At 42.5% G+C, this 26,528-nt stretch overlaps 1 protein-coding gene across 13 annotated transcripts in view; it reads left to right on the forward strand.

Moving 5' to 3' along the window:
• Nucleotides 1-26,528, forward strand: part of ZMYND8 (zinc finger MYND-type containing 8) — a 98,120-nt gene that overhangs the window by 43,341 nt on the left and 28,251 nt on the right. For all 13 annotated transcript variants that reach the window (XR_014444403.1, XM_083146430.1, XM_083146432.1 and 10 more), the window contains 7 exons: nt 4,458-4,517; nt 13,700-13,848; nt 16,791-17,009; nt 18,415-18,528; nt 22,713-22,805; nt 23,940-24,027; nt 24,263-24,318. Coding sequence is in view for 12 of the 13 variants with exons in the window: in XM_083146430.1 (XP_083002556.1) it covers nt 4,458-4,517; nt 13,700-13,848; nt 16,791-17,009; nt 18,415-18,528; nt 22,713-22,805; nt 23,940-24,027; nt 24,263-24,318 (779 nt within the window). In the remaining variant the exon portion in view is untranslated. The remainder of the gene's footprint in view (nt 1-4,457; nt 4,518-13,699; nt 13,849-16,790; nt 17,010-18,414; nt 18,529-22,712; nt 22,806-23,939; nt 24,028-24,262; nt 24,319-26,528) is intronic.

Raw genomic sequence — 26,528 nt, forward strand, 5'->3', positions numbered from 1 at the left:
CGGTTGAGCATCAATCAGCAGCCAAATCGACATCCAGATTTGCCCACTGATTGAATAATGGATGCCGGATCCGGCAAGAGAATGTCAGAATGGATCCGGCATCAATTGAGTATACCCCTTAAGGGTAAACTTAATAAAGCTTCTAAAAATGAAAAGCGGTGATGTTGCCCATAGCAACCAATTACATTATGTCTACCATTTTCTAGGATACAAAAGAGAAATAATAGACATCTGATTGGGCAACATGACCTTTATTTTTTAGAAGATTTAGTAAATATTACCTCTTCAGATATAGTGGGTAATTTACTAAGATGGGAGATCTATTTCACATGGGATGTTGCTATGGGCAAACAATCAGAATGTACTTCTTATTTATTTAGAACCTTCTAGAAGATAATAGATAGTATCTGATTGGTTGTGCATAGCAGCATCCCAAATAAAATCTTAGTAAATTTCCCCCATTGTTTGGACCTTATAAACAGGGGTTGCCTGGCATATGTTTATCAGGCAGAAACACTACTGAAAATAAGTCATTGTCAAAAATGTTTTATTAGTGCTCAGGCACATTGGTGCTTTGTAGCAGCCAGCACTCCATGTATGGTTCATTATGGTCAAGCATTGGCTTCATTCTTTTGATAAGTTAATATGGATTTTGGTGCCCCTTGGTGGATAAACTTTATGAAGTGGCTGCACATGCCAAGGTGAGCGTGTGGTCACACAGTAGTTAAACTTCACAGAATCAGAATGGTCTCTGTAAGGTTGGTCTCTTAAACACTATTCATTGGCTGGTATACATTCCTGAATGTTATAACCTTCTAAGGTATGGGTTCTAGGTTGTTCTTAGGAACACTTTCAAGACAAGACACGTTCTACTCCCTAGGTTTGGTCTTCCCATCAATCATGTATGAAATACATATTCAAGTGAATCTCTCGCATATTTATCATCTGTTATTTGTCAGTTTTTCTGATATGCTTTCGGACACTGTTGGACCTATTTGCACGGAACCAACGTGAGGGGGCTTGATTGGTTCCACATTAGGTTTATAGCCACTAAGACCAAAAATTGGGCCCATCACTACACCAAGTGAGTCAGGGAAGCAAGATATGTCAAAATTGCGTAACATAGAAAAATGTGGTCGGATCCGGGAGCTGACCACATAGAGTGTATGCCGGGCACATAATGGGCATGGGGAGCATGTTTAGGGCCTTCTGCTGGATGACTTTGGATGAGATTTCAGAGATGGATGGCAAATGGTCTGGGATGACCCACTCGTTAATGTGTCTATGAAACACTGCTATCTGTTGGCAGAGAGTGAAACTACATCTCTTTTTCTCTTACCCATACACACACACACACACACACACACACAGGCACTCACAAGGTAGCAGACTAGCTTCCGAAACATTAGCTTTGAGCGACCTTAATAGTATATGTATGTGTGAGTGTGTGTATGTATGTATGTATGTATGTATGTATGTATGTATGTATGTATGTATGTATGTATAATATATATATATATATATATATATATATATATAATATATTAGCTAGAGGAGTGGCTTCATCACAATACGGGTGTGGCCATGAATGCCACATACCATAATACCCGATGCACATGATGCCACACACTGTAATGCCCATTACACAAGACGCCACACACCATAATGCCCATTGCACATGACGCAACACACCGTAACGCCCATTACACATTATACTACACAATGGAATGCCCACTACACATGACACACAACACCGTAATGCCCATTACATATTATACCACACACTGTAATGCCCATTACACATTATACCACACAACGGAATGCCCATTACACATGACGCAACACACCGTAATGCCCATTACACTTGACGCAACACACAGTAATGCCCATTACACTTGACACGACACACTGTAATACCATTTACACATGATGGCACACACCTTAATGCCCATTATACATTATGACACCGTGATGCCACTTACCCACATGCTCATTGCTAGGAGTTTATTTCACAATGCCAGGGACGTCATGCTTGATGTCAGGGGCTTCATGCCGGATGCCAAGAGGGTTCCATTCTTGTTACCACAGGGGATTATATGCTGGTTACCAAGAGGGTTTCATGCTTGTTACTATGAGGTATTACATGCTCATTGCCAAGGGGGTTTATTCTCACGGTGATAGCCTGTCCACCCAGCAGACTGTTGCTGCTGGCACCCGGCGATAGGAATAGGGTGGGGAGATGACAGGCTGGGCTGGGGTCAGGGTGCATAATATGCCTTGAGTAGCATGGCTGGGATCCCCTGATGACTTTTTTTTCTCCCCTCCCTGTAGCAGAGATGGAGGAGATTCCACAGCCAATCACTGCAGCATACAGGAGAATGGCACCTGGCGATTGCGTAAGGTGGGGAGATGACAGGCTGGGCCGGGGGTCAGGGTGCATTGTGCCCCCCCGCTGTCATTTTATTTATTTAAGCTCCGTCGCGGCTGCCCACCCACCGAGAGAATGGCAGCCAGGTGACAGTCAGGTGACAGCCGGCAGAGAGTGCAGAGCGGTGAACTGCCCGTGCCCGGCAGCCTTCAGAGCGGGTTGCGGCTATTTGAAATCTAGCGCAGGAAGATTGTCAGCCAATCAGTGGTCGTTCAACCCGGCGCGAGATTTAAAATAGCCGCAACCCGCTGAAGACTGCCGGGCACGGGCAGTTTACTGCTCTGCACTCTCTGCTCTGAAGACAGTCGTGCAGCACAGGCAGTTCGCCGCTCTCTGCCGGCTGTCACCTGACTCTCACCTCTCTGCCATTCTCTCGGTGGGTAGGCGGGTGGGGGGACGCGACGGAGCTTAAATAATAAATAAATGACAGCAGGGGGGGCACAATGCACCCTGACCCCTGGCCCAGCCTGTCATCTCCCCACCTTTCCCTATCGCCGGGTGACAGCAGCTACACAGTCTCCTGTGTGCTGCAGTGAATGGCAGTTGAATCTCCATCTCTGCTGCAGAGAGGGGAGAAAAAAAAAATAAAGTTCAGTGCTCGAAGTGCCGGTATGCCATACCGTTGTACGCCGGCCAGCTTTAAGCATGTATATATGTGTGTGTGTGTGTGTGTGTATGTATATGTATATATATATATATATATATATATATATATATATATATATATATATATATATATATATATATATATATATATATATATATATATATGTATGTATAAGTAATGGTTACTTATGTCAATGTCCTGCGTAAGCTCCAGGAGACCTAAGGGAGGATCTAGGAGGAGGACACCCTGCATTCATTTACACACTAAATTGTGACCTTACCATTATGTGTGTCCAAACTGAATCTATGTTGTGAAACCAGTTCTGTGCGACGCCTGAGGAGGATGTACAGTGAGTTCATATGTCTTTAGTTTTAATATAAAAGAATACATACAAGTAGTATAGCGCCTTATTAGCAGTCTTGATAATGTGTATCAAAAACAATGATAGCTAAACGAATTCCCTTTTAACATTATATGGGTGTATAATTTTATTTGTGTGTACTCATGTTAGGTCTCTTTCACACAAGCGTGATTAGAATGCAATTAGCATTTGAAAACTGCGTTACATTTAAATCCACTCTACTCCAAGCCACTTGTATACGAACCTATGCACAGGGAACCTGTCGTGAATAAAATGTTACACACTGCACACGTGAGGTCATGATCATGGTGTCCGCATTGCATGGGCTTTGTAGATGCATTACTGATGAGTTTTGTTGGAAATTTGAAGTGCCCTGGCGTGAATGAAACATTACAAAACTTTCCTTTCTATGGCAATATGAGCCACTAAAATACAAGGTAACATTGATAATTAAACATAAATATGTAACTTTGCCATGATATGAGATGTTTCACATTTTATGTATATTTGATAAACCATAGAGTGCAAGCTATTATTTATTATGTTTCTCACCCCTGGCTTTGTCTTCGTCATTTACTAGTCAAGTGTTTGGTTCCGCTCAGTCCACCAATGTTGTCTCATACTGTATATTAGCTACTAAATTTGTTTTATTATTTACAAGTAGATGTGCAGTAGTGGTGTTATCAGCTTTTGCATTGTAGGATTATCTTGCATATGAAAGTAGAAGCTGTCATGTTTGGCATATGTTTGCTCAAGATGGTTCCTGTATCTGAGTCATACGTTAAATTACTAGGCGGGAAGGAATACGTCTTATTGTCCAACTCCCTTTCTCATTGTACAGTGTCATAATAAATGCAGTCCTTGCATACAGGTGTTCACTTGACTATTATATGTATATGACTGTATATTCATTTGATGTAATTTAGGCATTGCTTTAAATTTTGTGTAGCATGTTTTTCCCATATTTGATCCATTGCTGTGATTCACCCATCGTAGCATGTGGTTATAAGTATACAAAATTGTGTTATCTTGTCTTTCATATTTGTTTATTTTGTTTGCAGGTCCAGCGGTCGCTTATCCAGAAGGATTACCACAAGAACATGGGGACAGTCAGCAATCCAGTAAGTGGAACCCAAAGCTATGTAATGATGTAGGATCTTGCATAATAAATTGTGTCTGGAAATATTTACATTGACTGAACCTTCTCACACTCTGAGAAGACGGGCCTACAGTATGTGTCCTTTTAATATATGCACCAAGACCAGATTGTCATTCACTTAATGCACATACCTCGCTAGCTAGTTATATACAAGCCATGGACTAGTTTGACTTTCTTAATTGGAATTTTATTTATCCTGTTTCATTTATGACTTTTCCAAGTCCTGAGATGCTTCTGTGGCAGTGACTCGATCACGCCATGCTGTACCTGGAATATGCTTCAAGCAAACATTTCACAAACAGAACAACCCTCAACTCCTCCATTGCTATTACCAGTTATACAACTGAGGGGTCAACTCAATTACACTTAACTAGTGTGTCTCTACGATTAAATGTGCTTTATGTCTCACTTACAATTGCGCTTGCTGATTTTTGTTCACAGTCCCATAAGGGCTACATGCACAATTCTGATTGAGACATAAGGGAGGGTGAGATGAGTTGTTGTTGTCATGGCGTTTGCATCCCGTGGTATTTGCATACTGATGCCGGCTAATGAAATTGTGTAAGCCTAAGTGTATAGCCGAGAAATAGTACTGACAAAACACACGCAGTTGTTCTTATGGCATTATCAAGTTGGTTTAAGTAAGCAAAGTGCCACTCACTGATGATGGACAACAAAGTTGTTTGTGTGTCCAAATTAGCAAATATTATTTTATTGTATTGTAGCAATTTATTGTACCATGCTGGAGAACCTCTGAGAACCTTGATAAATCTTCCTGGCCAGGAAGATTTCTCTTGCAAAGGACTTCTATGCACATGCGCAGCTCAATGCATGAGCATAAAGAGTTGTCCAGGGGGAATGCAGTGAAACCTCTTCGGCTTTGCTGGGCCATTATCAAGGCCTCTTGAGATGAGTTAATACATTTCTCGCAATCCTTGTCCCTGGATTACAGTAAGCACAGCAACAAGAATAATGTTTGAGAAATCTAATGTCCAGCGGTAAACTCTGGTATTCGTGCAATGTGTTGGCCTTTATACCGGCTTTTATGGCTCTTCACTGCTCCTTAACTGGGCCTCCTAATCTTGTCATGCTGTGCTTGAGCCAAAGAGGCAAGATTTGACTATGTGCAGCTAGCATACAAGACGACAAGCTGGAGAATTTGTTTGACAAATGACTGTGCTCTGCATTTGTGCAGAATCCTCAGCAGATTGCACTATTTAATGCGCGTGGACCTAGATCTGGTAGTTCTGTGATCTAGCCCTGCTTCAGCATCTGTTGTTATACAACTATGTTGTGTACACATACAGAAATGGTAGAGGACACCATGAGTGTTGACATTTATCATCAGTATGCTTGGCGCTGACCATTAGTTTAAATAGAGTATGGAAGTGAAATGTACACGGACATTGTCAGTTTCAACATAAAATTGAATGCCACCCCAGTATCTGATTGTGTGTGATTTATGCTGCAGTGCATGTGTACATGGGACTTTTTATATTTCCTGTTTATAGTGGGTGACCTTTTCTGCTGCTCCTAGTCTGAGAACAAAAACACATTGACCTTATTTGGTCAATGTATCTGTTAAACTGTGTATTCCTTTCAGTTAGTAAAGTTCTCAGTTTTGGCATACCTCCCAACTTTTATGATGGCGGAGGAGGGACTCTTTATAGCGTTGAAACTTTTGGGGGCGTGGCCTATACTCTTGATGCTCCTTCGAGGTCATGCACCCCCCACATTTCCGTCGCTGTGGGGCATGAATAGATGCGCACAGCGTCTATTCACAGGTGACAGGGGGGGGGCTCCCAACTGCCCCCCCCCCCGCCACAGGACTCTGCAGGGTCCCAGGCAGAACACGGGAACGTCCCCAATAAACAGAACGTTCTCGCGGAAAGCTGGACAGTTTGGAGGTATGGTTTTGGGCATAGCTGGTTCCATGTAAAAAAACTAAACCAAAAAATAGCCATATATACAAATGTTTATTGTAATGGGCCTCATGCTTACGGCTCAGTCAAAGCATTATAAATACTTCTATTTCTCTTTCCTTTCTATATACCTGGTTTTCATCTCGTTTAATTTTTAACAAGTTTGCATGCTTCAACAACAAAACGGAATTAAAGATAAGGATACAATATGGTGCTATAGTAAGTTAATATACAGATATGTTGTCATACATCCTTTGCTGCAGTCAGGCCAAACAGCCTCTCTTGGTACGCCAGGTCGTAGTAGAATCTTCTGGCATTTAGGGCATCTGTGTTGCTACTTTTTGACTGAAAATGCATCTCAGTGGTTATTCAATGTGTGCCGATATTCTGACAGTCGGAAATATTGGCACTTTTCAGCAAGAATAGGTCTTATTTATATTGGAAGGGGGTTTATTGTGTGACAGAGTAGCACCAAGGCAGAGCTCTCTGGGACACAATTCCTGGCGCTCTGCAGTTCAAGATCTACTACTTTAGAAGATGTGTATAAATAATTAGCAGAATTTGACACAGCTGCTGCAGTAACTCCTGTGGGCCCGTCAGACCCACAAAAAAGAGAAAACTATTGGACCTATTCAATATATGGAAGAACTCGCCAATCCACATGTTTTTTTGACGAAAACAGCCACAGATTCGACAATTTAGAAGCCATTTTTAACAATGCAGAGGCGAAAATGCGACTGAAAATGGACAAATTGAATAACCCCTTTACACGGGAACTGGTGGCACGTCAGGCTTCTTCCACTTCATTGTCTTATTAAAGCTAGATGTATGAGGACATATCTGTAGCTTTATGAGAGCTGTGGCCTATGAAGCGAGAGGGATATCATGTGATATGGAATAAAGAAGTGTAAGTGAGGCTATGCCGGCATCTCTCTGCTGGTATATTTATCAAATATAAAGCTAGAATTGTGATGTTTTTTTCCCTATGCTAATAGTCACTTCCTGAAAAATCACTGAAGGACAATGTTTTGTCATGAGCCATTTTTTTCTCTGAGTATGTACAGACCCTACTCCATTGAGTGTACTGACTGGTACAGGTCACTGTTACTTACCTCCATAATAGTCCTGCAGAGAGGAGGAGAAACGGGTGTGAAGTCAATGGCATCCTAGGGACAGAACCAGGAAGATTATAGATGGTGGTGATGTAGATGTGCATCAAATGGAAAAGGCAGATGGAGTGGACAGAGAAGAGAGATAATTCAGTAGAAAGGGGCATAAGGGGAATAGGTGGACCCCCGATGGTACATCGGTAACGGCCATTGGATCTAGGGATGTGGCAGCTGGCAGTGTCTGTTGGGGATAGCCATTTTTCAGGTATAGGTATAACGTGGAGGTTGAGATAGACGCCACTCTACATGAACTGTTCACCTGAGAATTTGTGAACCCTTCAAAATTTTCTATATTTCTGCTGAAATTTGGCCTACAGCTATGTACACACACTTCGTTTTGCTTTAGATTTGATGTTAGATTCAATTTTCTATTAGATATGACATGAGATCTTCACATTCAATTTGGCATTAGATCTGTACTTTTGCATTAGATATCGATTTCGATATCTAATTCGATTTACATTCATGGTACATTGTACACATTCGATTTACTGGATCGATTTTGATATTTCCTTGGCTGCACAGTCTATTTTTCTTTTCGATTTTGAGAAAACGGGAGCGCGCATCGAATCGAATGCAGATCGAAAGTGTCCTAAAAACCATTCGATGTGGATTCCATTTTGCTTCTATAAGCAAAATCAAATCGAAAACAGGGAAAAATCGAAGCATGTGTACACCGCTTTACTCAGATTTTTGCACAAGTGTAAAATTAGATAAAAAACCCAAATCAAACAAATGAGACAAAAATAAAATTTAGGAGTGCTCATTTTTTTGGAAAATGATCCAATATCACATATCTGTGGCAAAGCTATGTGCTATCTTTGCTTTCAGTATGACCCCCTTATGCAGCAATAACTGCATTTAAACGTTTCTGGTAATTGTTGATTAGTCCTGAACATCGGCTTGGAGGAATTTTACCCCATTCCTCTGTACAAAACCGCATCTACTCTGTTACATTGATGTATTTCCTCCCATAAACTGCTCACTTCAGGTCCTTCCTCAACATTTCAATTCGATTAAGATTTAATTTATTCTAATTTAACCATTCTTTGGTACAATGACTTGTGGGTTTTGGGTTGTTGTTGCAAGACTCACGCTCTTTTGAGGTGCAGATGTCCTGACGTTTTTCCTTTAGAATATTATGTTGTCATTTAGAATTCAGTGTCCCATCAATGATAGCAAGTTGTCCTGGGCCAGATGCATCAAAAGAGGCCCAAACCAAGTTACCACCAACATAGTGTTTCAAATATGTTTTTATGCTGGAATGTGGTGTACTCCTCTCTTCAAACATAACACTTCTAAATTTAAACCAAACCGCTATTTTGGTATCATCTGCCCACAAAACTTTGTTCCACTAGCCTTCTGGCTTGTCCAGGGAAGCTTTAGCAAACTTCTGTCGAGCTGCAGTGCTTTTTGGAGAACAGTGGCTTTTTCCTTGCAATTCTGTCATGTACGTTACTGTTGTTCAGTGTCCTTTCCAATGGTGTTCTCACAAACGTAAACATCCATTAATGTGAGAGAGGCTTTCAGTTACTTAGAGGTTACCTTGGGTTCCTTTGCGACTTTGTGAACTTTTAGATGAGTTACTCTTGGCATGTTCTTTGCTGCTCGATCTGCTCCTAAAGGAGGGTAATAATGGTCCAGAATTTCCTCCATGTGTACACATCTGTATGATATTGGGTCATTGTCCTAAAAAAATTTTTTAACAAATGAGCACATCTTATTTCTTTCTGTAGAAATATAGAAAATTCTGAAGGGTTCACATTATCCCTCCTTTCCTTCTGGTCAATTACCTCACATGGCGTCTATTTGGTCCACACTAGGTATCACCTGTTTTAGGCATATTGTTAGACCTCCAGAAGCATTTCTACTACCTGACTCACTTTTTTTTTTTCCAAATCTGGAACTTTGTCACTGCTTCTCTTACTGACCCTAGTTCCCTTAGAAATCAATGGAACAATTATGCATTTATAGACCCATGGACAGAGGTATTATCTCTATGATACCTAGAGGGATACCTGTGAAGCTATGCCTTTAAATATTTCGAAGAGCTCTATTAGTGTGTTTGTAAAGATGACCTCCTACAAAGTTTATACCCAATGGTGACTAGTCCCAACACACCTGCATATGATGTACCCTTCCAAATCAAATCTATGCAGTGGCATTGAGGCCAAGTTGGATTTTTCACAGACTTGTCCACAAATTGCATCATTCTGGGCAATGGTCCAGCCACTCTTAATGTTAGCGCTCCCTGCATGTTCCTCCATCACTCTGGCCTTGCTGCTCCTATGTGTTCCAGTTTGCCAGGTATTCAAACATTCTAATAAGCTGGTTCTCCACATTGTACTGCTACATTTCTTCATAAATTCAGCCCTTCTTGGTATTGCTTAAATTAAATTTATTAGAATTTATCTTCTATCTTATACCCCTTTCAGACAAAAAACCTGGGAATTACCCTGGTCCAGAAGGTTTTTTTTCTGTCTGTCAACCCGGGTCTAAAATACCAGGGCTTATACCCTGGAGTTTACCAGGGTTTTTCCTTGGTCTGAATTCCAAAAACCTGGGTCGCCGGCTGTCTGAAAGGGTGCGACTCGGGTTTTTGGGATTATTATACATTGTTAGGCACTGATTGGCTCTCCTGGAGGGGTGCTGGCTGTGAGGATGGGCCTCTCTGATTGGCTGGGAGGACATGGCACTGGGACTGGCCTCTGAGGTCATTAGGTAGCTGCAGAAAGGACTGCATGGCCCACTGGAAGGAGCAAGGAATGAGAGCTGCTGACAGTGAGAGGGGAGGAGGAGATCTGCAAACAGATGTCTGGGACAGTCAAAGTTGCCACCGTGTACTCAAACATTGCAAATGTACTGACAGCCACCCACCAGTATATAAAAACAGTTAAACTTGTTTACAACATATCCTTGTGTCATGCCATGGTTAATGCAATGCAGTGAACAGTCACCACCCACTTTGCATGACCTCATCTCTGTGTTCCTTTATAACTGTCCTTTTCTTATGATACACAGTATATTGCAAAAAATAACAAAAAATCTTCTGTGTGAAAGGGGTCGACACGGGAAATACCTGTGTTTTTCGTGCTGTGTGAAAGGGGGTCAGAGCTATAAGCTGAGTCTTACCGGTGTTTTTGTATCCAGGGAATACCTGGGTATTTGGGATTTTTCTGTCTGAAAGGGGTATTATTTATTCTTTTCCCTTACCTACTTGTTTCCTTACCCAAGTTTCCCTTCTCTTCCCTCTCCTCAGAGATGTTCTCCCCCTTAAGCTCTCCAGCCTTGTTCTGTGCATACATTTTACTTTTCTATACACATCCTCCAAACTCTCCCCCCTAATTGTCGTAGAAATGCAAACTAACTCACTCTATATCAAACTCAAACCTGTACTCCTCCCTCTACCCTCACCCTACCACGACTCTCCGCATGGAATACGGTTTTCCAGTTTTGGACCCAAATGTCCTTTTAGATTGTTCGCCTAATTTCTCTGACACTTTTGATTTACGATTTTTCCTCGCATCGCATCACATGCCATACACCCGATGCACTGCAATGCGATTTAAGCCCCCTATGCGATGTTAAATTGTATAAGCACCCTAATGGGTGCTTTTAAGCACCCTAATGGGTGCTTACAATGTTAAATGCACCCCCACGCCAGCCCCCAGTATAAACATGAACCCGAAGCGTGGCGAGCGCAGCGAGCCCACAAGGGGCGGCGGTGGTACGCGTCCTCCGACCTTTTCAAACCCCCACTATCCACGTCAGCGTGGAGTTGATTTTATAAAGTGTGGCGAGCGCAACAAGGGGACACGTATACCTGTGAAGTTATGCGCGGGGCTCACTGTGCTCGCCACGCTTTGGGCTCGGTGGCTCGCTGCGCTCGCCACACTTTATATAATCAGCTCCACGCCGACGTGGATAGTGGGTGTATGAAAAGGTCGGAGGACGCGTACCGCCGCCCCTCGCGGACTCGCTGTGCTCATCACGCTTCGGGTTCACGTTTATACTGGGGGGTGGCGTGGGGGTGCGTTTAACATTGTAAGCACCCTTTAGGGTGCTTATACAAGTTATAATCGCATCCCATCGCATTGTATGGCATTGTATACCATATACAATGCCATACAATTTTAAAATTGTATGACATTGGGGAATATCACATCACAATGCATACCATCGCATGCCTTATGGTCTGCAATGCGATGGGCGCCGTGGTACTACACAAGGATAGTGAGTGCCCTGTATATGAGAAGGCTTCTGAGGACACATCTGAAAGCATGAGGCTCAGAGTGAAGATTATACAGTTTTAAGGGTACATTTGTGTGGGTGGTATTAGGTCTACGTTAGGTGGTCTGTAATAAATGTATGGATTTTCAGACCTTGTTCAAAGATTTGAAGGCTGTGGCAGTTTGGGTGTGGTAAGAAATTCTATAAGATAGTATTGGCACGAGTAGTCTTGTGGACTGCAAGATGCTTGTCCGATCTAGATTTGAAGGGTGCAGATTATCTTGATATTAGATTTAAGATGTATTATGGAGTGGTGGTGTTTTTGGTAAAGGTGTATAATAGTTGTATTACTGTATTATAAAAATGGGGAACCACTGTAAGGATTTGCAAAGCTGTACAGAAGATGTAGAGACAAGGGAAATTATGGTGTTACTGATAGTGATTGAGACTTTTGGAGCAGTGGTGATTGCTATAGGAGTGAAGATGAGGAACTTTGTTTTAGACCTTCGCTTTAGTAGGGGCATAAATGTGGCAATCGTAGAGAAAGCATTTGTTACAGGTAATCTAAGTGAGAGGTGGTACTGTAGGCCAAAAAATAAAATGAGTTCCCAAGTCAATTGGTGTAAAATAAGAAATGCAGAGGTCCAAAACCAGAACTTGGAAAATTCTTTCTTTATTTATTATCAGTTTTTTATATAGCGCATTCATATTCCGCAGCGCTTTATAGCGAATATTTGAACATTCACATCAGTTGCTGCCCCAATGGAGCTTACAATCTAAATTTCCTACCACATGTACAGACCCAAACATACACACATACTGTACACACACTCTAGGGTTAATTTTGTTGGAAGCCAATTAACCTACAAGTATATTTTTGGATTGTAGGGGGAATCCGAGGAAACACATGAAAGCACGGGGAAAATATACAAATTCTGCACAGTTAGGGCCATGGTGGGAATTGAACTCATGACCTCAGCGCTGTGAGGCAGTAATGCTAACCATTACACCATCTATGCTGCCCAATAATAATAATTCCGTTGTATTATTTTCTTAGTGTACAAAAAATATACTATATGTTAAGGTGACCTAATTCTTTACAATGAAAAGGAGGACACAAATAAATTGAAGAAAAAGATATCGTAAATAAAAGGAACGATTTTTCATCGCATCGCATCACATGCCATACACACGATGCACTGCGATGCGATTTAATCCCCCTATGCGATGTTAAATTGTATAAGCACCCTAATGGGTGCTTTTAAGCACCCTAATGGGTGCTTACAATGTTAAATGCACCCCCACGCCAGCCCCCAGGGTGCTCCGCGGCGGGCGCCGTCACTCTGACCATGCGCAGAGGTACTCCTGGGTCATAGACCCAGAAGTCCGCAGCCACTTTGCAAAGGACAGCTCTTATCGCAAGACCTATCCTTTTGCGTTAATAATCACATATGTTAATGCAGTAGCCAGCGATGTGGCGGCCACAGTCTATTGTTGAATGTGATTTCTGAACCCTGTTTTCCTTTTGTAAGCCTGAGTTGAACTGCAAGTAAAAGCAAGCTCTTGTGTTGTATTGTCTGTATGGATGAGGATCAGGAATGTTTGCACAATATGCTGAAGTAGGATCATCTACTTTGTATTAATTTATTATACAACTGTAGTTATTTATACCAGTTAGCTGCACATACTGTACTCCTATTCACTTCTGTGAACAACATCAAAGTTTCAGGAAAAAATGTCTCAAACCCTAAGACCTATATCCTTGCTTATAAAGATGGTGATATTGATGGTTACGATAAAATAATTTGTGTGTTCTATTATAGACGCTAGCTCTGCGGAGCGTGCAGGACAGAAGAGAAAATTTCCCAGCCCTCAGCATTCATCCAATGGGCACTCACCTCAAGATTCATCCACCAGTCCAAGTAAAAAGAAAAAGAAACCGGGGATGTTAAACAGTCACAATAAAGACCAGGTATGGAGGGTTTCCTTTATATGGTAATACATTACCCCCCGACTGTTCTGTGTATCTGGCGAAATCAGCCACATATTGTGCTCTGTTCAACCAGGACCTGAACATGTATGTCTATAGAGCAACTGGATAGATTAGAACCCCATGTTTGTGAGCAGAACTATGTAACCATGCCATTGTGCTAGGTAATTCTAACAGTGAGTAGGAATGTGCAGCACAGAGATGCTGGTGCACATCTACTCCAATGGGTCCTGTGGTTGTTGGGTCTCTTACACCTCTCAGCCATTTCACCTCTAGGATGCTGGATTGCATGAGATCTAGTGACTGGGCCCTGGGGAATCACTGTTATATTAATAGAACTATTCCTAGAAATAAACTAGTGGCATGGGAAATCTTGCATAAAAAGCCTTTTCACAGCTGGTTTGTTAATGAAGGGATGTGTCTGATCTGCAACCATTTCTTTGAGTATCAAAAGACCCAAGCTGTGACTCAACCCCACACAATTACTTCACCACCACTTATGCCCTGTTGCTCCTGGCATAGTGCATAGGCTTATGCAGTGTTTGCATTGTCCTGTTCTTCCCATTTAGATGCTGTGTAAGTAATTGTAGCTGCAATTTGTATGTTACAGATAGGAGTGGAAGTCAGAGGGGTATTGGGCTACCATGTCTCATTCAGTGAGTCTGCAATGTGCTGCTGTCAGTGAGTCTGCAATGTGCTGCTGTCAGTGAGTCTGCAATGTGCTGCTGTGAGGGAGGCTGAGATGTGTTGTTGTGAGGTGAGCGAGGCTGTGACATGCTGCTGCGAGGTAGGCTGCAGTGTGGGCAGTGCTGGGCTACTGGCAATGTGGGCAGGGCCACCAAGAAGGGGTGGATACTAATTACCAGGGCTTGGGATTGCTGTGGGGGCCCTGGTCAGACCCTTCCTTCCCTCCTGGGCAGCAGCAGCACACACCTACAGCATGCGACATTGTGCTGTCTTGATAGCAGGCTCAGCATGAGAGTCTCACTGACCGCTTGAGAGCCCACCTGCTGTCAGCATAGCACGTGCTGTAGGTGTGCTGCTGCTAAGGGAGGGGGGAGACAACACCAACAATCCCCCCTTGACTTTAGCCTGTTTTTTCACCCCCCCCCCCCCATAACATTTTGTGGGCGTGACCTAACTGCGGTAGGTGGCCATGCCTCCTGTGATTAGGCCACGCCCCCAAGTTTTACCGGGGCCCGGCATTCCTCTCGGTGGCCCTGAATGTGGGCAGTGTCTATGGGCCAGATGTACTAAGCTCGAAAAGTGATATAATAGAGAGTGAAAAAAGTGCTAGCCAATCAGCATCCAAGTGCCATGTTATCTCGGCTGTATTTAAAAAACAAATTACAGGCAGGTGCTGATTGGTTGGTGGTTTATCACTCCATTTCATCACATGCTTTCATCTATGAGCCACAGGCGGCAGACAACAAAGTGTGGGTGATGGGAGTATTATGGCTCCCAGAGCTCGCTCTGCGCCGGAGCCTCCCTCCCTCTGCCTCTGATTGTGTGCATTTATGCAGTTTTATTTCCTAGAACGTTTTATTGAGTAGTGTATTACTTCCATGTTCAGGTAAATTACATTATTTGGAGATTACACTCTAAATTCCTTCACAATCACACATACTACTAGAGTATAGTAGGGTACAGTGTAATTAGCAGCCAATTAACCTACTACTATATTTGTGAAAAGTCAGGGTGGAAGAAGGCAACCAGGACTTCAATGTTTGCAAATGGACAAAACCAAGGTGCACTGCAGGTGGGGCAGATGTAAGATGTGCAGAGTGAGTTAGATTTGGGGGAGTTCTTTTGTTTCTGTCCAGGGTAAATATTGGCGGCTTTATTCTTACACTTAGATTTAAACACACCTCACCCAAATCTAACTCTCTCTGCACATGTTACATCTGCCCCACCTGCAGTGCAGTATGGTTTTGTTCATCTGTAAAACGTGCAGCTTTGCTAACCTGTCTGAATCAGGCCCATACTGTTCTCTGGTAGACAACTGCTCTCTTGATACCACTTTGTCTGATGCAAACCTACATAAAGACCTATGTACTATGCTTTAGCAAAGACCATAAGCATGTGCTCCTCCTGGTCATATACTCTATATCACATCTGCAATACACAGAAAGTCAAAGTAGTAAGGTTTTCTAAGAAATAAATAGGTATTAACCAGAACTAAAGTAGCCCAAAATGTCCTACAACAGTGATGAGTAGTTAGAAAAAGTACTGTTTTATACATATCATTGTGTACAAATTCAAGTTGCCCTCCACTTTAAAGGGTCGATTCTATCAAGCTGCGCAGCTTGCACTGCACATTTTCCATTCAGTTTTGGTAACTTATTTCTGCTCACACAACCATAGGCTACGAGCAGAAATTGGCCATTTCCCTTGATATAGAGCAGGCATGTCCAAACTATGGCCCTCCAGCTGTTTCGAAACTACAAGTCCCATCATGCATTTCCACAGTTTTGCAATTAGGGGATGCTAAAACGATGGCAAGGCATGCTGGGATGTGTAGTTTCACAACAGCTGGAGGGCCATAGTTTGGACATGCCTGATATAGAGCAATAAAATTGCATGTCCAGTGTAAAAATAAAATGATTTTTGTACTTTGAGCTCAGAAAGATTTTTAGCTCTGTGAAAGAGTGCAATACAGTATGTTTATCTTTTTATATTTATTGTTAGTATACTGTTCTTATCCTGTGTAATTTTGTTATGTTTTTTTATGTGTATCCCTTTTTATAGTACCGCAGACACTTTGTGGCACCTTTTTATAAATAAAATAAAATAAAAGATAACCTTTGAGCCAGTTTGGCATAGTATGTTATTGATGTTTGTTACTTGTGCTTTTGCTGAGTGTATGTTGAGTTTTTGTCTCATGTGTGTTAAACCCAATCCTGTCTCTTTTGCCTTCATTTCAGTCAGAGCTAAGGCATGGTCCGTTTTACTATATGAAGCAGCCACTCACTACAGACCCTGTTGATGTTGTACCGCAGGACGGCCGCAATGACTTCTACTGCTGGGTTTGTCACAGGGAAGGTCAAGTTCTATGCTGTGAGCTCTGCCCAAGAGTTTATCATGCTAAGTGTCTGAAACTGACCGCTGAACCTGAGGGTGACTGGTTTTGTCCTGAGTGTGAGGTGAGGCCCAATTAATAAGGAACTCAGTGGGCTCATTTAATGAAATATGAAGAATATGCCAGCAAAGTTTAAATAATTGTTTCTGAAATGTCGTCTTATATGGGTGTGGTATGGCGGTTCGACAATCGGGATACCAACGGTCAGTATCCCTACATCGGAATCCTGACTACCGGTGCTCTGACAGGGGAGTGAGCGCAAAGAAGCCCCTTGCGGGGGCCCCCATAAGGGAGAATAGCCCCTGTCAGTCTGTCCACACAGAACTGAGTACCTTATCTGTAATCCAGAATCATCCATATCTGCTGTTCTGTACTCCAACTAATAGCAGGGCCACCACTAGAAATGTTGGGGCCCGGGACTGACCTACAGTCCGGGCCCCCAGCGGCACAGCACCATACCTACGGCTGCCCCCCCCCCGCGCGCTCATGCCCGCCCGCCCCTGCATGACAGTACCCTGCCTCCCCCTACCACGTCCCCATTACTTACCATCACCTGCGTCGCGCATCGTTCGGCTCCTTCAGTGTCCTCCACGGTCTGGTCCAGCGCGCACACTGCACATTCCAGCCTGCAGAGCGCCGAGCCCCTCTGTGTCCTAGGCTCGGCGCTCTGCAGGCTGCACTTGTGCGTGCCTGGCCGCCGGGTGGGGGGGTGCGGTAATGCGGGTGTGGGGGGGGGCTGGGGATAGCTGCCCGGGCCCCTCAAGAGGCCGGGGCCCGGGACAGCTGTACCCAGGGCACCCCCCTGTCAGCGGCCCTGCCGAATAGTACTTCATTTCCATGCACTGCACTCTGTAATCCACACAGAAAGTGTTTCGTAATTCAGTGACTTCCACTGACTGGAATGTTTCCTAATAAATCACGAGACATTTCATTTTATTTACTATACGGAATGAAATAATGTCTGTTACAATAAACACAATCCAGAAACAGTCTAAACCCAACATTATTGCATCAGCGGATGGGGAGGAAGGGATGCCGGCCAAAGCTGGTTAGCGCTAATGGGATTGATGTAAACAACATTTTATTTTTGATTTGCCCTGCGGCTCCTATGCTGGTGGGGCCCCCAGGAGGTAGGCCACCCAGACTAGTGGGAAAGATGGCCCTGGGTACATGGCTGGCAAAGGCTGGCAGGGTGTAAATCACAATATTATTATTATTTTTTATAAAATATACCATTTTTATCCACACTAAAATAAATGAATGGTCTTAATACCCTTTTATCAATGATAATGTCTACACTGATACATTTTTTCATAGTGGTACAGTTAAGCAAAATTGTGACTGTTAATGATGAATCCTTTATTATCACTTAGAAACATAGAAACATAGAATTTGATGGCAGATAAGAACCACTTGGCCCATCTAGTCTGCCCTGGGACAAACTGTAATACAATGTTTCCTCTCTTCAGAAAATAACGGTTGCAGAATGCATAGAGACACAGAGCAAAGCAATGACCATGCTGACCATAGAGCAGCTCTCATACCTGCTGAAATTTGCACTACAGAAGATGAAGCAGCCAGGGGTAAGTCTAAGGTTGTGTAACTTATACCTAATGGAACGTCCCAGTGACACAAATGATAGAACTTCCCACTTGCCATTTGTCCCTCTTGTGGACTGATATCCCTGTGCATTCCCATACAGCCATTACCATTTAGCGCAAGATGTACTAAGGCTTGAAAAGTAATACAAAGGAGAGTACCAACCAATCCGCTCCTATCAGGTTAAAGACTGTGGGGGGCAGATGTATTAAGCCTTAAAAAGCGGTAAACACAAGGGTGATAAAAGGACATAATTGGCTGGGCGTTTATCACTGAACGGCCATTTTTAAAATACAGCCTATAACAGTTAGGAGCTGATTGGCTGGATGTCTATCACTCGCTATCTCTTCTTAAGGCTTAATGCATCAGTCACATGTTTGAAAAATGACCGTTATGAGGCAGTTGATTGGTATCAATTTTTTTTAAGGCTTAGTACATCTGGCCTTTAGATAGAAGTCAGGCTAACTGGAAGTTATACTAGGAACAGCTTCGGTAGACAGAAATTATTAAGCTGGGTACTAAATGATGCAACATAGTGGACGACGAGACCCAGCAGGGAGCAGGCATCATCAAAGTCCATGCACACTTGCTGATGACGGTGGTGAAGGCCATGCTACATTCGGCAGCATTTCTCTCACTATTGATGTCTGCCTACATGCAGGGCCGACAGAGGATGTCACTAATGACACGTGCGAGCGTCCATCATCGGTGACATAGTGGGTACACACTGGGCGATTTAATAATGTTGTCGTTACAATCCACGGGATTCGGACAAATCATTCAAAAATTTGTCTAGGGTGTAGCCTGTTCTAGGATTTTTCTACAATGGGGCATGAATCCGATCATTACATGAATGTAACAGTTTATGTACTAATCCAATGGGGGATAATCTGTGTATGCGCAAAACAAGTCCTGTGATCACCCAACAGTTGCAAATTGGCAGGCTACAGCCATTTGGTGGTTGGGAGCGGGTGTGCCAGCCAACATTTCCAAAAAACAGGAACGCGTTGTCCCTGCTTTTCGGGGGGTGTCGAGGCCAGGTTCTACATCTGTCAACGCAGATTTCATGGCCATGTTTATGACGCTGCGGTAGCTAGTCTGTGTAACCTGAAGATCACTCTTCTAGCTGATGGTCTTGCAGAGTGATACGATGCTGCATGCGAGGACGTAGCAGCGGATCACACATGCCTGAAAGAGGTGCAAACCTTCACCAGATGCCTTATGCTACATTAACATATATTAGCATTGTTGCGGTGTCCAAGGAAGCCGCAACAATGCTAACACTATCCAACTTACAATCAGGCTGTGAGGCAGATAATATAGGCATTGTGCTCTAAGCAGGAATATATTGTATAACCATAGTCTCCTGTGCAAGAGTGTCCTTATTGCAAGGATGTCCTGAGCAGGGGTATGTGCCACAATACGTTCCTGAGTAGCCATGTATAGTAATGCTATTTCCAGGGAATGAGGCTGTACCAGGTGTGTGTTTTGGGCTGTGTGTATTTTATTTATATATATATATATATATATATATATATATATATATATATATATATATATATATATATATATATATATATATATATATATATATATATATAGTTATATTTAATTTTTATTGATGAAATATTTTGAAATATTCAAAAAGAATAAAGTGACAATACTTGTCTTTTAAGTATAATCTCTGTATATGTCTGGTGTCCGTTTGTGTGTCACCTTCTGTTGGCAGCGAGTGAAACTACATCTTTCTTTATCACACATGCACAAACACAGAGGCAATCACAAGGTTGTAGACTAGCTTTTGAAGCATTTGCTTGGAGCGGGCTTACTAGTATCTATACAAATGTATATTGGTTTGTGTAGAAGAGAAGGGTGCTGTTTCCGTTTATGTCTTCAGGCTGCAGTGGAATGACTTGCAAAAGCTCTCCCTCACTATGCATATAAATGAGGCAAACCCTAATACTGGATACACAGTATAGTTATCTTTTTGTGTCTGTTTCTGCCCAGCCCCAGTGACAAACATTGTAGTTGTTGTTGTTCTTTTATTATGCAACTGTTATAATCTTAATTAGGAGGGAGATAGTATTTTGTGGTCACCTGGGTCTAAATTTACTAAAGCCGTGTACGCACGGGGTGATTCATCTAAGCGATTTTGACAAAATAATCAAAATCGCTTTGACTGTGCATGGGCCTGCAGTGTCGCTATGTCCTGGCCAAGGCAAGAATATTATTGCTAGACGTTGCAGTGTCTATTCGGCTGTACACACAGGCTGCTGCTGGGAATGGTCGACCTGCTTATTTGTTTCTCATTGAATTTTGCGTATTTAAATGGTGTATGCAATCATGTTTAGTCATGTGCAAGTTCTGTTGTATTAGGAAGAAACCAATGACCAATTTCTGTGTGTTACTGTGACCCACTACATAGGCTACCCCAACTAGTCTGCACAAGCCGGGGATTTCTAGTAACATAGTAATTAAGGTTGAAAAAAGATGTTGGTCACTCGAGTACAACCTACTACTGACTACTGAGTTGAGTAAGTCCTATCTATAGGATTCCCTTAGTGGCCAAATATGTATCCAGTTTTGATTTAAAATTATTAACACCTCATGTAACCACCCCCATCGGCAATGAGTTCCAGAATTTTAATGCTCTAATGTAGTTATGAATAGATTGTAAGCTTGCGGGCCCAGCCCTCCTACTTCTATGTTGTTTTGTTACTACCAATTTTTTGTTTTCACTGTTTCCAATTGTAAAGCACGAAAGAATATGCTGCGCTACATAAAAAACTGTAAATAAATAAATAAATAATAGCCCCAGGACTGGGCTGAAGCCTGTGGCTATTCCCCACATCAAGGAAATATGAGGGACCCCCAAAGAGGTATTCCTCGCATTTCCAAGATCAGAAGGGCTCACAGAACCCGGCACGGGCTAAACATTTATTTACACAGTTAAGCTGGGTAAATACTAGTAGATATATGAGCAGATCAGTTGAGGTGCAGATATATTTACAGACCCCATACACGCTTCCCAATCCACCGGGACTGACATCACAAATGGGCTGTCAATCACCGGCGGCTCTCGGCATTGATGTACGGGCGGTCTGTGGATCGCCAGTACAAACCGCACGATGCGCAGATATATCTTTAGATATATGAGCATCGGCTGTATTGCCATTCTCAGAAGTATTGCTCATACACACTGGCCGATGGTGCATTGATATATATTGGCTATTCAATCAAACCGGTGTGTACGCACCTTCACACACAAACACTGCATAGATCACGCTGATCTGTGCAGGATTCTGCAGGCAGGTCAATTTGATTCTTCTATTTTTGTTCCAAGTTTGCTGCATTTTTTTGAAACCCGAATCTTGGTAAATATGTGTTATGGGGTGGGGTGTTGAAATGCAGACCCTATTTACACACACACGTATCATGAGGTGCTATCATGCTGGGACTTGTAGTTCTGCGAAGAAAGACATACAGTGCTGATGCACGCTCCACAATATTAAGCTCTGCATTCTAATATTGAGCAAAATTCAAGGTTATTGGTATATTTATTTATTTGCCAAGAAATACTAGCCCACCAACCACATCTAGGTGACCTCGTATATCTAGTGGGTCCCTAATACTAAGTTTAAAACCAGGACATGTTACCCCAGGGTAGCGCACTAGGGAAAAACTAAAGTATTAGTGGGTTAATAAGAAAGAATTAGAAGCTAGGGGTAATGGGGCAGATGTATTAAGCCTTAACAAGAGATAAATGCAAGGGTGATAAGGAGAGATAAACATCCAGCCAATCACCTCCTTACTGACTTTTTCAAACACAGCCTGTAACATGACAGTTGGCAGGTGATTGGCTGGATGTTTATCTCCTCTTATCACACTTGCATTTATCTCTTGTTAAGGCTTAATACATCTGCCCCAAAAAGTGTTACATAAGTGAAAAATGGAAAGTACTTGCAGGTTGGTTCGGTCGTCTATCGGCTTCTTTTTACGTGTTGTGCTGCCTATTTCTGGTTTTACGCCCATGTTTGGTTTTAGTAAATCCCCAGGTTGCAAAAGCAGGCAAAACTCGCAGGAGAATGCTAGCTCAGCCAAATGCGATACTTAATAAATCACCAGCAGGGATTCTACACTCTCATAGGTATTGCTTTATTTTTCACAGACAGAACCATTCCAAAAGCCAGTGTCATTGGAACAACATCCTGATTATTCAGAATATATATTTAATCCTATGGATCTCAGTACATTAGAAAAGGTAAGGGTCTGTAATTAGCATGGCCACTGTATGAAACTGAAGGCGTTAATACTGATTCTGTATCTTGCGCAAACATTGTATCAACCTTTGAACATGCACCATCCAGTTTCTATGTTATCAGAACCATTTTCCTTTTATTGTATTCATTATTTACATTATTATTTACGGGGCGATCTCTGCTAGCCTGCATGCTAAGCGATGTAGGCTAGGGAAATCGCCCTTGTGCTACCCGGCGGCTAGATTGCCCATACATATGTAGCGATGTGTGTATGAGCGTTCTGTGCTAACCGGTGGTCTCTGTGTTGAGCACTGGCGATCTTCTGTGTGCTTGCGGCCACGGCGAACAAAGTGTTCACCGGGCGCTCGCACACAACAGTGCTGGTGGGGGGGCGGTGGGCCAGGGGACGCGCCCATGGGAATGCTCATTTTTTCATGGGTGTACCCATGAAAACGCTGTGCTTTCTCATGCTAATGTCCAAATGACGCAGGGGCCGGGGGCGGGCAGCTGACATCACCGGATTTCAACTGCCCGTCCTGTCCTCGCACATATAAATAAAGACGGTCGATAGTGACGCATGGGGCCGCAAATCGCTATGGCCAACTGCACACGGAGCTATTTTGGGTCATTTCTAAGCGATTTAGTCAAATCTAGTCAGCTTAGAAACCGACCCAAATTGCTCCATGTGTAGGCCCCCATAAAACCAGGAGATCTCCTCCAAGGACAGGCTACTCCCTCTGAGGGCTAAAACAGATGAACTCCAGAGAGTAGAGAGCCAATCTCTGGGGCTACAGTCTCCCTTTTATTAATACTGGGGCCTTCAGTATGATGTTTAGCTTGTTGGTATCGCAAGTGCTCCCTGTACCTCCTAAGCTGTCAGAAGAGCATCAGCAGACAGCGACACCCCAGGCAGAGAACAGGAACTGCATGGGTTTTCAAAGATGACGGGTGCTAGAATGAACATTATATATGGGTGGATGATGTTCTATAGGGCAGAAAGTTAAGAGCTTCTACACATTGCATAGTGCCTTTTTTTTTTTAACATGCTTCTATCCCAATATATTCATGCAAACTATCACACATGGGGTGGAACTGACTTTATAAGTCTTTCAGTTTTCATTTTCTTATATTTCCAGAATGTTAAAAAGAAAATGTACGGTTGCACGGAAGCCTTTCTCGCAGACGCCAAATGGATTTTACATAACTGTATTATTTACAATGGTGGTAAGCTTGACTTGAGTTTAATAATTAGAATGATTAAATTCTGCAGAATAAGTTATTTGTGCTTTACCAGCTCGCGTGGTGGCTGTAGTACAGTCACTGACTACTGGATGTGTCTGTAAGCCCTTTTTATTCATATTTAATGGAAGTTAACTATTCATTTTGATTATATGTTGCGTTAGTGGGATATCCTATAGTCCACGGTTAATTGCCAATTTCTATTTCTTGTCCCCTACAGGAAATCATAAATTAACACAAACTGCAAAAGTAATAATCAAGATATGTGAACATGAGGTGAGAATTAAAATCACGTCTGTCTTCAGTTTTGCTGTAACAACCTACATCATACTCTGCCTTGTATATCAGTGTACTTGCTTTACACATGGATTAATGTAGTGTGGTGGGGAGTGTATAAGAGAGTGGCACTAATAGGTTAGAGGAGCACAGAGCTCACGGCCATCCCCTATTCAGGGCATGGTGAGAGACAGTGTGCTGACAGCTGCCCTCTGACACTTTTATGTCGTTACAAGTAACACCATGTGACCTGTATAGTCACATGGCTGTTCTCAGTCCCTGGGTATGTACCACATTTATTATGTTAATATGAGGAGCCTGGGTATGGGCAATGCATATATATAGCTGTGCTGAGCTGTTTGGTATATACCATGTTTATTAGTATGAGCTCAGTCCCTAATAGTGTATGTGCTGTGTATACTAATTAGTGCTCAGTTCATGAGTGTGTACCATGAATACTAAGCATGCCTTAGTCCCTCTAGTGTGTCCAGTGTATACTAAACAGTATTCAGTCCCCAAATGTGTGCCATGTATACTAAATAATGCTCAGTCCACAAGTTTGTCCAAGTAAACTAAATAGCGTTCAGTGGCCCTTATTCAGATCTGATCACAGTACAAATTTGTTCTTAAAATGGGCAAAACCATGTGCACTGCAGGTGGGGCAGATGTAACATGGGTGAGTTATTTTGTTTCTGTGCAGGGTAAATAAGGGCTGCGTAATTTTTACACTGCAATTTAAATTTCAGTTTCAACACACCCCACCCAAATGTAACTCTCTCTGCACATGTTACATCTGCCCCACCTGCAGTGCACATAGTTTTGCCCATTTTGAGAGCAAATTTGTACTGCGATCAGATCTGAATAAGGGCCAGTACCCCTGTGTGGGCCATGTATACTAAGCTGTGCTCAGTTTCCAGTTGTGTGTACTATGTGTGCTGTACTCTACTGGAGGTGTGTGCCATGCTGTGCTAAATCTCATTCTGTGTGTGCATGTACTAAGCTTCCCAGTTGCTTGTTGTGCATGATGTTTATTAAGCAGCTTGTATGTGTATCCTGTTAATAGACTGTGCTCAGTCTCTGCATAACAAATGTATTCATTTCCCTTGAATGTGCCATGTACACTAGGTCCTTTTCAGTGTCCCACAGAGCTGATCTTAGTCCCTGAAAGTGTGCCATACTGTATGTACTAAGCTATGCTCGGCCCCAGAGTACATACCATGCATAGCATGCTGCGCTCACTCTCCAAATATGTGCTGCTGTGTATGTTGTGCTTAGTCCCTTTGTGCCTGCCATGTGTACAGAACTGAGTACGTGTCCTGTGTTTGTGCCATTTATACGAAGCTGTGCTCACTCCCTGGATGTGTGCATGTTTATTAAACACTGGAATTGCTCATATAATATGTATATTATAGAAATAATTAATGTTTTTAAGCAAAATACATTATGTCCTATAACTCTTATAAACCCTTCACTGCAATTACTTTCTGTACAGTTTTTAATTCTTTACATTGTATGCTTAGGGTGTAGTAATCTAGAAATAGATTAGTATGGGTATTTATCTCCAGCACAGTCTGCAGTTTCATCACCATTTGTAAATGGCTCCGTGTGCGTATGGAGGCCGAGGCCTGGCTCACAACACGTTATCAGAGCGTTGCAAGGATCCTTGCACCACCTGCTGTTCAGTAGTGTCTATTGAACCTACTTCAAATGTTTTAAAGTATAATACCTATTATTAATATTATTATTATTTTTTTACCCTAACTTACTAGATCAATAAAGTTTGGAGTACTTTAACTAGCCTTTTTTTTTGTGCTAATTTTGTATTTTTAGCAGTACCTGCAAAAAAAGCTATGCAAAATAAAATAGGCCTAAAATTTTCCACATTGCTTACAAGTCGCACATCTTTTTACTTCCATTTTCTTTCACTACAAATACCGTTTTCATATTGGGAGATCACACAATGGTTACACCCGCCCTTGGTTTTCCTATAATTTGTGAGAAGTGATGGTTGACATAATTTGCCAATCATGTCATGTTCTACATCTCATAAAACAGCTTTTTTAGGCTGTATTATAGATCAGTCAGATTGGTTGGAGAAATACAGACATGTCCTCCTACACTTAGCCTCTTTAAACCATAGGGTGCCCAGCACAACGCTGCTGTGAGGGTAGTAGCGTACCTGACTGCCCAGAAATTGGTTTTACACAGGC

This window comes from Crinia signifera, chromosome 6, assembly GCF_055691185.1.
Source record: "Crinia signifera chromosome 6, ASM5569118v1, whole genome shotgun sequence".
NCBI classification, from domain to species: domain Eukaryota; kingdom Metazoa; phylum Chordata; class Amphibia; order Anura; family Myobatrachidae; genus Crinia; species Crinia signifera.